Below are 13,395 nucleotides of genomic sequence, written 5' to 3' on the forward strand. Positions count from 1 at the left end.
GTATCTATGAACTTCAGTATAACATCAACAACTGCCTATTAGACATTTTAAACTGGATGACCCTGAAAAAGTCTCAAACATCAATTTCTAAGATATTATCTTTCTTCTCAAACTTGATTTTATTCCAAATTCTCTAATTCTATAAAAAAAATCTGTTTTTCAGGGTGGCTAGGTGGCATAGTGGATAAAGCACTGGCCTTGGAGTCAGGAGTATCTGGGTTCAAATCCAGTCTCAGATACTTAATAATTACCTAGCTGTGTGGCCTTGGGCAAGCCACTTAACCCCATTTGCCTTGCAAAAACAAAACTAAAAGTATCTGTTTTTCCTGTGTTCCAGATTTATATCCTTGCCTTTATAATTCAATATATCCAGATTTGCTAGATCTTTCCATTTTTATCTCCACACTCTTTTGCATCCATCTCCTTTTTTTACTATTCACATAATAATCACCTTAAAGTAGATCTTTATTTACTTTTGCCTAGATTATTATAATCCATTTCTAATTGGTTTCCCTGCTTCAAGTCTCTTTCTACTCCCAGTCCCATCCTCCACATTAATGCCAAAGTTTATTTTCCCTAATTCAATCACCCTCCCACCCAATCAACTTCAGTGACTCCCTTTGACTTGGATAAACTGCATTATTGTTTATCTTTTAAATCCTTCACAAACTTTCCCAAACCTATCTTTATTCCTTGTATGTTATTTCCCTCTTCCATAATATTCATGCAACTAAACTGATCTCCTTTACTCAGGGCTCCAGATTTCAGTATTTTCTCTCTGTATTTTAAATTACTTAGTATTTATATATACATTAATTATGTGTGTTTACTTGTGCATGCCTATATACATATTATATATGTATTTATTTTCTCTTCTCTCAAAATGCAAGTTCCTTGAGAATAGAGATTGTTTCATTTTTTTATATTTATTCCCTGTTTCAAACACATTGCATGATAAATGGTACATACTTAAGAAATACTTGATAATTAATTGATTCTAAGTCTATTATTTTTATGGTTCTATGAGTTTCTTTTGAGTCTAAAAGTAGGACATCACTCTTGTCAGGGCAAAAGATCTATTATATTTGTTTACCCATAAAGATTGATAGCTCCAAAGAGTTTCCAAAAATGTCTAAGATATATTGCCATACAGCTCGTTGGCCAGTCTATCAATTCATTACCTGAATACTATTGCTATTTGATGTAAACCATAATTGATAAAATGGTCCCTAAGCAGCACTTTTGAGAAACTTTCTCTCTGCCTACAACGACCTATAAAAAACAAGTACCAGTTCAGTATTGGCCTCAAATGTTGTAAAATATTATTTATTTTTTTTAAGATTTTTTGCAAGGCAGTGGGGTTAAGTGGCTGGCCCAAGACCACACAGTTAGGTAATTATTAACTGTCTGAGTCTGGATTTGAACTCAGGTACTCCTGACTCCAGAGCCAATGCTTTATCCACTGCACCACCTAGCTGCCCCCAAAATATTATTTCTTAGCTAAAAATCTACAATAAATTGGTTTACTTACTATTCTTATGATTTTGTTGATTTTTCTTTCATTCTGTACGGTTAAGAAATTTTGAAAATTATATAGAAGACTTCAAAAATAGTTTAAAAAATGTATAAATAGTTACTTATGGATTTATTTATTTATTTATTTTTATCATAGAAAAACATTATTGTAAGTTTTGAGTTCTGAATGTGATCTTTTGAAACAGTTGAGCGTAATAGAAAAAAGGTCAGTTTGTCAGAATGCATGCAAGAAGAGAACACAGTACAAGAGAAGAAGAAAGGGACCTTTTGCTTGAGCAGATTTTCAAAGTTATCTTAACATTGTTTACAAAATTCAGTAGTAACTCTCAAGATGTTGTTCTTTTTTTGTCATTCATTTCTTATTTGAGTTTTACAATTTTTCCCCTAATCTTACTTCCCTCCTCTCACCCCCTACAGAAGGCAATTTGTCAGTCTTTACATTGTTTACATGGTATGCATTGATCCAAATTGAGTGTGATGAGAGAGAGATCATATCCTTAAGGAAGAAACAAAAAGTATAAGAGAGAGGAAGATCAGACAATAAGATATCAGTTTTTTTCCTAAATTAAAGGTAATAGTCCTTGGTCTTTGTCCAAATTCCACAGTTGTTTCTCTGGATACAGATGGTATTCTCCATTGCAGACAGACACATATTGTCCCTGATTGTTGCACTGATGGAATGAACGAGTCCATCAAGGTTGATCATCACCCCCATGTTGCTGTTAGGATGTTCAATGGTTTTCTGGTTCTGCTCATCTCACTCAGCATCAGTTCATGCAAATAGTTCCAGGATTCCCGAATTCCCATCCCTCCTGGTTTCTAATAGAATAATAGTGTTCCATGACATACATATACCACAGTTTGCTAAGCCATTCCCCAATTGAATTTAATTAAATTCCACTTCTTTGCCACCACAAACAGGGTTGCTATGAATATTTTTGCACAAGTAATGTTCTTACCCTTTTTCATCATCTCTTCAGGTTGTAGACCCAGTAGTAGTATTGCTGGATCAAATGGTTATGGATTTATTTAAATGTGGATTCCTCATAAAATGATTTGACCAGTATGTCAAAAAATTATAACACTCAAGATTTTAGGAAATCAAACCAACTTTGTTTTCATACTATAAGAAATACCAAAAAAGAAGCTTACTGATATTTAATGCTTTCTTTTGATTTTATATATACTGTTTACCATATAAGATCACTTTATTGTTATAATTTTTTAAATAGAAATGGCCATTACCTGTTATCAAAAGTTCATTTTTTCTTCAACAAATGACATAAATATGATTTTATTTTTGATTAATAATATCATCTTTTATGTTTATAATTTCTTGTTTTTGAACCAAACATATATTTTGGCACAAATTCAATATTATCATAGTATATAATATTTTAAATAAATTAATATAGCCAATTTGATTATTTATTCAAAATTCATGTCTGTCTTTGCTTTACTAACGAGCTTCTTAAGTTGAAATTTGTTTACTTGTGACTTTCATTTTTCATTTTATCTTAGATATCCTCTCTTCTTGTCATCTCTATCCCTATTCTGCATCAAGCATGTGTGTGTGTGTGTGTGTGTGTGTGTGTGTGTGTGTGTGTGTGTATGTAATGTATTTGTGTTCTACCATTCTTTGAAAAGTTAGGAGTGAAATTTTCATGTGTTCATTTTTTTCTATGCATTCTCCTTATTTGTGTACTCTTAGAGCCCATCAGAATTTTGAGAAAATGTATTTCCTCAATTCTTTTTTCCTTCCTTTATCAAAATTTCTATACCAAATAGTACGAAAAGGCCAAGCTTGTGGTCCCATGTAAATATAAAAAAATCATTTCACTGCCATTGTGGCATAATCTTGAAGAAACTCTTCACACTCTAATAGCTAGGACCCCAAAGCAAAACTGGCAATATGTATTTCCATGGTTTTAGGTGGCCATGAAAGCTTATGGATTTGTTTCTCTAATACTATAGACAACATTTTACCCATATGTTGTCTTATACTGATTATTAATTGAGAACATTCAGATATTCTGACTTAGCTTTTAGATGGGAATGTACTATTATGATACAATAAGAATAGTTGTTATAAAATGTCCCCTCAGTGTTAGGGACATGGCAATTCAGCAACACACATAGGATAGACGCTTAGAAAGCCTTCATAGAAGAGAGTTTCATATGACTCCTGGCTGCTGAAAGTCCTCAAAATTCCCCTTTGGCATGTGATAGCTACTTTTCTTTAGTATGTCTTTAGTATGACTGGTTTGTCCTTGGCATCTAATGTAGATATTTAATCCAGTCATTGTTCTTCAGAAAATAATCTTAGGACCCCATTGAAAAAGTCCAAAATCCAAATTCCTCTTCCAGTCTAGGATTAGAGGGAGAATACTGAGATGATCTTCTCTTCCAGTGTAATATCATTAAATTTCATCTAATAGTCTTCAAACATAATGTATCAATGAATGTTGGCAGTCTAAAGCTTATGATTGATTGATTCAGTAAAGATGTCTAAGATTTGTTCACAAAGAACACATACCTCTGAGTGATTGCTTTCAGTTGACAAATATGTCAGAATATGGCATATAGTGATTTACTTTACCTGGGGTTATTTAACTGATTGACTCAGTGGAGTCCCACCTTTACATAATTATGAGGCATTTATTGGGTCAGATGAAACAATTTCACATTATGTATCAAAACGAATTTTATTAAATTGATAAGCATATTTTTAAATATTGGGTTAAAATAAGCTTCTTTTCCATTAATTGAAAATTCTTTGACATTGCTTAGGCAGAAAACTTAAGATGTTTTTGATTGGGGCAATTGCTTAGAAATACTTCAGGCAGCCACACATGTCTCTTTTTCTGGTATAACTTATCCACCAGTATTCTTCTCTCCATCTCCATTCCTAATTCTTCACAATTGTAAACCCATTCATTATCCTCCATTTATCATAATATGTATTCCTTACCATATTGCGTCTGCATCATAAATAATGATGAGCCTTTGCTTGTATTTGCAAATTTTAATTTTCATATACAATCTGAATAAAAATGGCCACAAATGTGTATAAATTAATACTATTCCCTTCAACAATTGTTAGAGATCTTAATACAGAGAACATCTCTGTTCCATTTGTGTTATCCTGCAAAGAAATTATTTTCTCATTTAAAAAATAATACTGCTTTTATATAGTTGAAACTGAAGCTCTTAAATATTTAAAAGAAGAAAAGTTTTTTTTCCCTCCAACAAGATTCAGAATCTTTGAAGCTTAAAAATAAGAAGGAAAAAATTCTGAGTAAGACTTCCACTTTCAAAACATATTCCAATCAAATGTGCAAAGGAGGTGAATTCTATCTTTATTATCAACAATAATCCTTCAACAAGCTTCTGAAAAGCATTTATTTATTTATTAAAACCTACAAAATATCCTTCAATATCCTTGTGCTGGGTCACAAAATGCAATATAGTAAATAATTCCTTTTTGCAAGTAGTTTCCATTCTAATAGGGATGATAACAAGTTGATATGTAAAGAGAACAAATGTAAATAAATAAATAAACCAATGAAGTTAGAAATTTTGGCTTCATCAAGTTGGGTAGTTTAAAAACTAAGCAGGTTACTTTTATGGAATCTTTTCTTTGTTTAGAAAAGTTCTACTTAGTATGCTCTTATCTTCCTCCCCTAAAAGCCCTAATGTTCCTTTTATTCTCTCTGATTTTCCACAGTACCTAGTACTACAATGCCCACAATTCTCCCCTTCCCTAGGGTATCTCATGCTTTAAAATTGTTAGTATTATTTTTTCCATCTTTTGCTATTTTCCCACCACTATGAAAAAAACTTTCAGAATGAATGATCTCAATTGGGTTCTGAAAAAAAAAAACCATAAATTCATACTAGAATGTGAATGACTCCTTCCTGCTTTCTCAGCACATAACATTTTTTTTTGACAAAGGATCTTGTTGGCTAAAATAAATCTAAGTTGTTGCAATTTCCAAAAGTGTAATCTGAGAAAATGTCTTCCCAAAAGTCCTAAAATCATGCTATTAAAGAATTAAATCGTACCTGATAAGTTTAAATGCCATCTTAACAATGGAAATTGTTACATGAAGTCAATGTTTTATACAGAGTCAATTTTTACTGAATTACAGATGTACTACAAATTTATATTTAAAATTCAGGATTTAAAAAACCAAATTTAATTTAAAAATTTCTGACATACAGGGGTTCATATTTTGATTTCTTTTTCCTTTGTTTATATTTTCTAAATTATTTGAGGGCAAATAGTCTTTTTATCTAATAAAGGTAACTCAAAGTACTGTGGACAGTGTACTCACAGCATGGAATCAAGGAGACCTGAGCTCAAATCCAGTCTTATACAATTTCAAGTTCTGTGATCCTGGGCGAGTTATTTAACCTCTATTTGCCTCAGTTTTTTCAGGAGTAAAATAAGATGAAGAATAATACCTGACTTTTGGGGTTGTTATTAAGATAAATATTATATCTCTAAAAAAGGGCAAAACAAAAAATACTTGACGTATAATAAGCACTTTATAAATATTTATTACTATCCTTTTCCCCTTTTTATCTTTCATTATACAATGCATTTCACGAAGTGGTGTTTAATAAATGTGAACTGAATTTTATTGTGCGTAACACTTTTCTTCTTTTTTAAATTTTTATTTATTTAAGGCAAAGGGATTAAAGTGATTTGTCCAAGGTCACACAGCTAGGCAATTATTAAATGTCTGAGGTCCCGTTTGAACTTAGGTCCTCCTGCCTCCAGGGTCAGCACTCTATCCACTATGTCACCTAGCTGCACCACAACACTTTTCTATGTTAATAACTGTTAGTCTGCATGGGGCAGTGGATGGAATAGATGGTCAAGAATTCAAGAATCCAAGGGTTCTTTCCCTGCCTCTGACATATATTGGGAAGATAAGGCCACTTAAAGGCAGTTTCCCAGGCATCTCTCTAGGACTATGAATTACTAAGCAGATGACAGTTACTTTTTAGGAGGGGTGGGTAGTAGAGGAAGCTACAACAAACCTAGTATTCTTCTCATAAAATCATAGGAAGTAAAATAAAAACAAAAAACAAAACCACTTCCATATTTCAGTACTTTAATTGCAATCCTTTGATAATTTGTTATAATGCCTCCTTTATAGTAGATATGCCTACTATATACCTAATAAATATTTGATAACATTATGAGTACATACAACTCTTTGAAATCACTTAATTTCACTGCATTATACATCTATTCTATAATAAGAAGGGTATCAAATCTTGGGGAAAGGGGAACACGTTTTTTAAAAACTATGGGGAAAATATACCCATTTTTCTGAGACTAGTTGCAAGCTGAAGTTGTCTGTCAACTCATGAATTAAATAAAAATGCTGCAATAACTTTGTTTTGGGAGGCATAATCCCTTCAAAGACCTAAATTTCCATTAAAATATGATATTCTTGTCACACTATTCCATTTTGTTAGATGAATAGCAAATCATTTTTAATGATTTTTTGTGCTGTTATCATTCAGGTATAATTCAAATAGATACATTGTGCTTTGAATTAACTGTGTTTGTGTTATATTCACAGGTGATTTTAACTGGATTTCAAAGGATTGTACTACAGAATTATATTTACAATAGAATATTTTTTTTAAAAAAATTTAAGCCAAAATTTCCATTGACAATATTATCACACTATAACTTTCCATGTGTAGAGAAATATAGGTAGTATCAAAAGTATTAGTGAAGTTTAAAATTCATTAAAACTTTTGGGGACCCATATATTATTAAAGATCTTATTCTAAACATTTTTTAAATCCATATTTCAACATTTTTACTACATTTTAATTCTCATTTTTTCTTATTTTATACCTAATTAAATTATTCTTTCCTCATATTATTCCACTGTAGATTAAAGTTACATGTTTAATTCTCATTTTTACTATTTTATCCTGAATTAAAATATTCTTTCCTCATATTACTCCTTTCTAGATATTAATATTCTTAAACTAGCACTTTCCAAATATTTCAGTTGCAAAAATGTGCATTTTTTCTTTCTCTAAATTTACTTGTTTTAATGGGCCATATTATTCATTTTAATAGGAGAAAGCAGAAGAAAGTTAAAATTGTAACAATGTTTTTTAGAATAGCAATTAGACAATAATTCTGTTTTTAAAAATTGGTTCATATCTCAAGCCTTTCTATTTCAACTTTAATGAGATGATGCTACTAACTCATCAGAAGGCCCTGAGTTAAAATTTGGCCCTAGAGACTTACTATGTGACACTGAGCAAATCACTTAACTTTTCTCATCCCCATATTCCTCATCTGTAAAATGGGGATAATAATGGGGTTTATTTCACAGAGTTGATGTGAGGATAAAAATGAGCTAATATATTTTTAAATTGCATACTTTTTATCATTATATAATTGCTAGCTATTTTTAGTCAGTGCTTAGGTCTGCTCCCTGGCTTATGGTAGGAATTTAATAAATACTACTTTACTAACTGATGAAATGGGTCAAATTTGTAAAGAAAATCCACAGAATTGGCTGTACAACAAGGTCCGTTTTATGGCATGGAAATAACATAAAGCCTATTAAAAGAGCAAATGCCTTAAAAGTATTCTTTAGTCCTGAACTTTCTCAGAACTCTGCCCATTCTCTAAATGAAATTGTCAAAGTATGGATATACTACAGCCTCCCTTATTGTCTGACATAGTGGTGAATTGAATAACTCATTTGCAATAGCCATTTTTATAGTCTCTAATGTCAATACTATTTCCCTTTCCTGACAAAGTCTCTTTGGATCCATTGATCTCTAATATCTCTTCTGTCTCTAAAACTCATCTATCATTAAACCAATGTACCCAGCATTGGGGTTATTAGGATCTTGAAAATAGCATTTTGAGGTTAACTGTGTTACAAAGAATACTGCCATGCAACACTCAAATAAAAATAAGAGTCATATTAAACTTGAAGGGCTGGTTTATGAAAAGGGATCAGAGAGAATGTGATTTAGGAGATTCTGAAAGGTTCTGATACAAGAAAAGATTTCATAATTCTCTACATTCTTACATATATTCTTTTAGGAAGGGAGGGAACAAGCCTATATTAAACTCTTATTATGTGTCAAACACTAGGCTAACACTTAAGAAAATTATCTCCTTTGATCCTTACCACAACCTAGGAGTTAAGTACATTATTATTTCATTTTGCATTTGCAGAAACTGAGACTAATATTTCTAACTGCCTTTCCCCAGGTCACTGAACTATTATGTTGGTTCTTCTTGATTTCCAGTTCAATTCTCCACACATTACCTTTAGATTGTTAGCTTCAAATGTCCCTATTTAAAAATGCAAATAAAATTGGGAAATATAACATTAAACTGACACCATAATGGTTATTTTGATGTAACTTAACCTAATATAATTTCCATATTCTAAAATACTAGCTACAGGCCAGATGGCAATGAGTAACTTTAGCTATGCCAAATTTAAAGCTTTGCCTAAGAAGTTCAGAGCAGAGATGTATTCTATTGGATGCACAATATTCAACCTCAAGAAGGGACAGGTTTGAAGTCAGCATCTTTTTGCTGAGAATTGTACTCAAGTGTAGTGTTGTGAAATTAAGGCAGTTGCCATTATAATGAATTAATATGTTGCAGGGCAAGCCAGAATTTTGGAACACTCCAGGGCCAAGATCCAAAGTTGGAAGGGGTTGGGTTGGGCAACAATGAATATTGCTACTAAAAATATTAAAGAGCAGATATTGTTACAAATTATCATCATCTACTAAGGAATCATCATCATCAGAGTAAACCAGTCTGCACAAGAAGTTCAAAGAAGCCTACTTAGCAAATTTCTTCTTAAGCCAAAATATTGCTTTTAAGACCTATACTAGTTAGACTGTAAACACATTCATAAAAATTTTACAAAGTATTGTAAAAACCTGTGACCCTCATTAAACTTCAAGAAATTATGGCAGGAAGATAAGTTTGCAGAAAACTTGGTGAGAGATCCAATTAAGTGAGTTATTCCCAATATTATTTAAAGATGAAATTAGAAGAAAGTGATAGTGGGATGGAAATGGGGGGGGGGAGCAAACATGAAACAGAAAATATTTGCCAAGATTTCTAACACAAATTCCTTTTCCTCTAAGCTATAGTGCTCACCACATCTTATTTCATGAGGATAATAGTAGTACTAGACTAAACATATATAGTAAATATGTGGAAGATAATAAAATTATTGAAACATTAAAAGATGGTCTCAAAATTTATGAAAGAGAGGAAGATACTAAAAATTTATAAAGATAAAATACATTATTTATGGAAACTATAGCCAAGAAAAAAGTCAATATGAACTAGTTCATGTGCTTTCTTTAGCTTTTTTTTTTACAATCTATAGAACTTATATGAAAATAATCTATATAGGTTTTTGCTATTGATATTTCACAGCGGTTTAAATCTTTATGGGCACAATATATCAACATTTTCCAAAAATACATGAGATCACAGTGCTTATTAATAGTTAGCTATTGGGGCAGCTAGGTGGTGCAATGGATAGAGCACCAGCCTTGGAGTCAGGAGGACCTGGGTTCAAATTTGGCCTAGACACTTAAATAATAATGACCTAGCTGTGTGACCTTGGGCAAGCTACTTAACCCCATTTGCTTTGCAAAACCTAAAAAAAAAATTTTTAAAAATTAAAAAAAGAATAGTTAACTATAAAAATATTTTCTTTTGTGCAGCAAAATGTGACCTTTAAGTTTTTCCTCAAAATATAGTGTCTCCCAGCTATATGCTAAAATCATAAAAACAGTTAAATGATTACAAAGTAAGGCATAAGAAATGTGTTTGCTATTTTCATAGTAGATGTTTGTATATCAGAGACTGAATCAGAGGTATTCCAGGATTGAGCTGATTAATTCTCCCACCTAGTTCATTAAGGAAAAAAAGTGTATGCATGGCATACTTCTAAATTTAATTTGAATTATTAACATTTTCTTCACCACTTTCTTAAATTTAGAAATTCAACAAAGCAATAAATCAAGTCTAATAAATTAAACATTTACTGACTTTCAAGGTATAATTTTCCATGCTGAAAATTTAACAATCAGTTCCCCACAGCCAGTTTAAGCTGTGCATTTCCTTGAAATGACAAATTCTTCTTTAATGTTCCTTTTTGAATTTGGCAAGGGATTAATTAATCAAAGCCTAGAACCTACTCTGTATGATACAAAGGCTGGTTTAACCCAGGAAAAATGTCCTTCTACCTATGAAGTTAGTTGGATTTTCTATCAATTGATATAGCTGTGTGTGTGTGTGTGTGTGTGTGTGTGTGTGTGTGTGTGTGTGTATGTACTGTGTATCTTAGTGTATGTCTGTGTGTATTTGTTGTGCTTGCCCTCATACATATATTTAGTGTTCAGATGCATTAGAATAGAGAGTGGTAGAAAACCTGTGGGAAATTATGTGGTGAGTTAAATAAATGCAAATTTCTCCCTGAAAAGGACTCATCATTTTTAAAATTACATTTTTGATGGCTTTTATCTGTATATCTCATTCTCCTCTTTTCACCTTGATCGAACCTTGTTTTGTCATAAAGAAAAAAAATATATGTAATATAAAAATGATTTCTTGCTCATGATCTTCTTTAGATATTTTATTACTGAGACTACTACTTCCTTTTGGTGGTCCATTCCTTCAGACATGCTGTTTTATTATTTAAATTATTGTATTGTTTCTTGACTTCCTTGGAATATGTAACCAGGTATGCAATTCATGGGTCAAACACTTCAGACAGTTTGCTAACTTTTCTTGCAGAATTCCAATTTGAAATTCAGAACAGTTAGGCCACTTAATATCTCTTTTTCCTCCAGTTCCTCCCCTACTGAATACACCTATATTTTTCCCATCTTTGTGAATTTGAATGTAGCAAGGTAAATCAAAATAAAATCAATTAGGATAAATTAGAAGAGAAATAGTTGCTTGAGGGAAATTTTTGCATCAAATTTCATCCATTAAATTTTGATAGGCCAAATATATAGAGAATTGACATAATTATAATTATATCAAAACCCATTGCCCAATAGATAAGTGGTCAAAGAATACAAACAACTTAAAAATATTATCAGATTATAAATAACTGCATGAAAATTTGATCAAAATCATTAATACTAAGTGAACAGCAAATTTCAACAATTCCAAGATTTTGCTTCCCTCCATTCTTTCTCTTCTACCATAATAATTGAAGAGGAGGTTGAGGGCAAATAGAAAATTTTTTATTGTATATGATGGAAGAAAATTTTAAGTGAACAATCTTAATCATGTCATGAATGGAATGACCACATAAAGTGGAATGGGGAGTAGTTGAAAAGAACAGAAAACAGAATTCAACAACATATGTGTGTATTGCTTTGGAGTAAGAAGTTAGTCGACCAGTATTCATTCCTTTTTTTCTTCCTTTATGGAAAAGGACATAGTTGAATCTGGTTCAGAGCATTACTCTTTGGTCAACACATGTCCTCTCTGCCCCTCCCCCATCACTCTCTAATTCTCTCTCACTAAATAATTAGCATAAATTATTTATGAGTCCACATTTATATTTTAGCATATAAACTTTGGCCATGACACAAAACATTGGGTGCTTATTTTACTGTGGTATCACTGAATGATGTGAGACATTGCAGAATAGCCCCTTTTTATTTTTGCTACTTTTCTTTGTAGGTAAAAGAGTCCTTAGAAGGATTCCATGTATTCTGTTCAGAATTGTTTGTAATTGAAAAAAAGTTCAATCACACCTATAATAATGCTCAAAATTAATTACACCTTTATTATAATCATATTATTTATGCTACTTGAACAGTATTCCTGATACAATTGCTAAAAGAATAGGCATAATCCACAGTCTCAATTGAAAGCAGGAAAAAAACATTACCCAATTTGAAGTACTTTGAATCTTGTCAAAGAAAAGGACTCCAGTGTTGATCCAGATAACTATTTAAAATTCCCAATTGAAAAGGATCTGATTTTCCACAGAGTTTGTGTATCTCTGCTTGTCAGTGGTTGAACTGGATTAACTATCTTGGATGGGATTGTGATGACAGTGACCCTATTCTAAGTAAACCAAATCTCTTAAACTACATAATAAGATCACAAGGAACCTTACACCTCAGAATAACAGATTGCATTTAGCAGGATGTTTTTGCTGTCTTGTAGCCACTACAAGAATTCATGATGTCTATTTTTGTTTTAGAAGGTTGTGAAAAGTCCTAATATCTGAGACTTCTCCTGTGACATTTCCTTCTAATTATTCACTTGTTTTTTGAAGCAGAGCTGAATGAGTGGAAGCAGGCTGAGAAATTTATCTTACAAAAAGGTGGCTGTGGCAGTCAGAAATATTCACTGATGTTGCAATCATATGGGAGAGAAGATGGATCTGAGTTTTACATTTTCAATAGCTTAATCTTTACTTCTTCTTTTCTTTTAGGCTGTGAGGAGACAGAAGTTTCTGGAACAGAGTATCCAGTCTGCCCAGGAGACTGACAAAACACTTCGTCTGATTCAAGAGTCTCTGGCATTCATTGATAGACAGTTAACAGTCTATATTACAGACAGAGTAGATGCAGCCCAAGTTCCCCAGGAAGCTCAGGTATGTTGGGTGTGGGAAATAATTTTACTTATGTTGCTTTCATTTGTTGAGGAAACATCTATTAGAGATATCCTGAAGTGAAGGAAGATGAATCTTGATACGTTTTTTATTTATTTTACTTTTAGTGATTAAAAATAGTTTTAGATTATTTGTTGTGGGTTTAAAAAGAAAATATAAGTAAAATAGATTTCTG

General features: G+C 31.9%; 1 protein-coding gene across 7 annotated transcripts in view; it reads left to right on the plus strand.

Annotated features, from left to right (window-relative positions):
• Positions 1 to 13,395, plus strand: part of DMD (dystrophin) — a 2,282,785-nt gene that overhangs the window by 903,181 nt on the left and 1,366,209 nt on the right. For all 7 annotated transcript variants that reach the window (XM_074220296.1, XM_074220284.1, XM_074220285.1 and 4 more), the window contains one exon: positions 13,041 to 13,202. In XM_074220296.1, coding sequence (XP_074076397.1) covers positions 13,041 to 13,202 — 162 coding nt within the window. The remainder of the gene's footprint in view (positions 1 to 13,040; positions 13,203 to 13,395) is intronic.

This window comes from Macrotis lagotis, chromosome 1 (assembly GCF_037893015.1).
Source record: "Macrotis lagotis isolate mMagLag1 chromosome 1, bilby.v1.9.chrom.fasta, whole genome shotgun sequence".
NCBI lineage: Eukaryota > Metazoa > Chordata > Mammalia > Peramelemorphia > Peramelidae > Macrotis > Macrotis lagotis.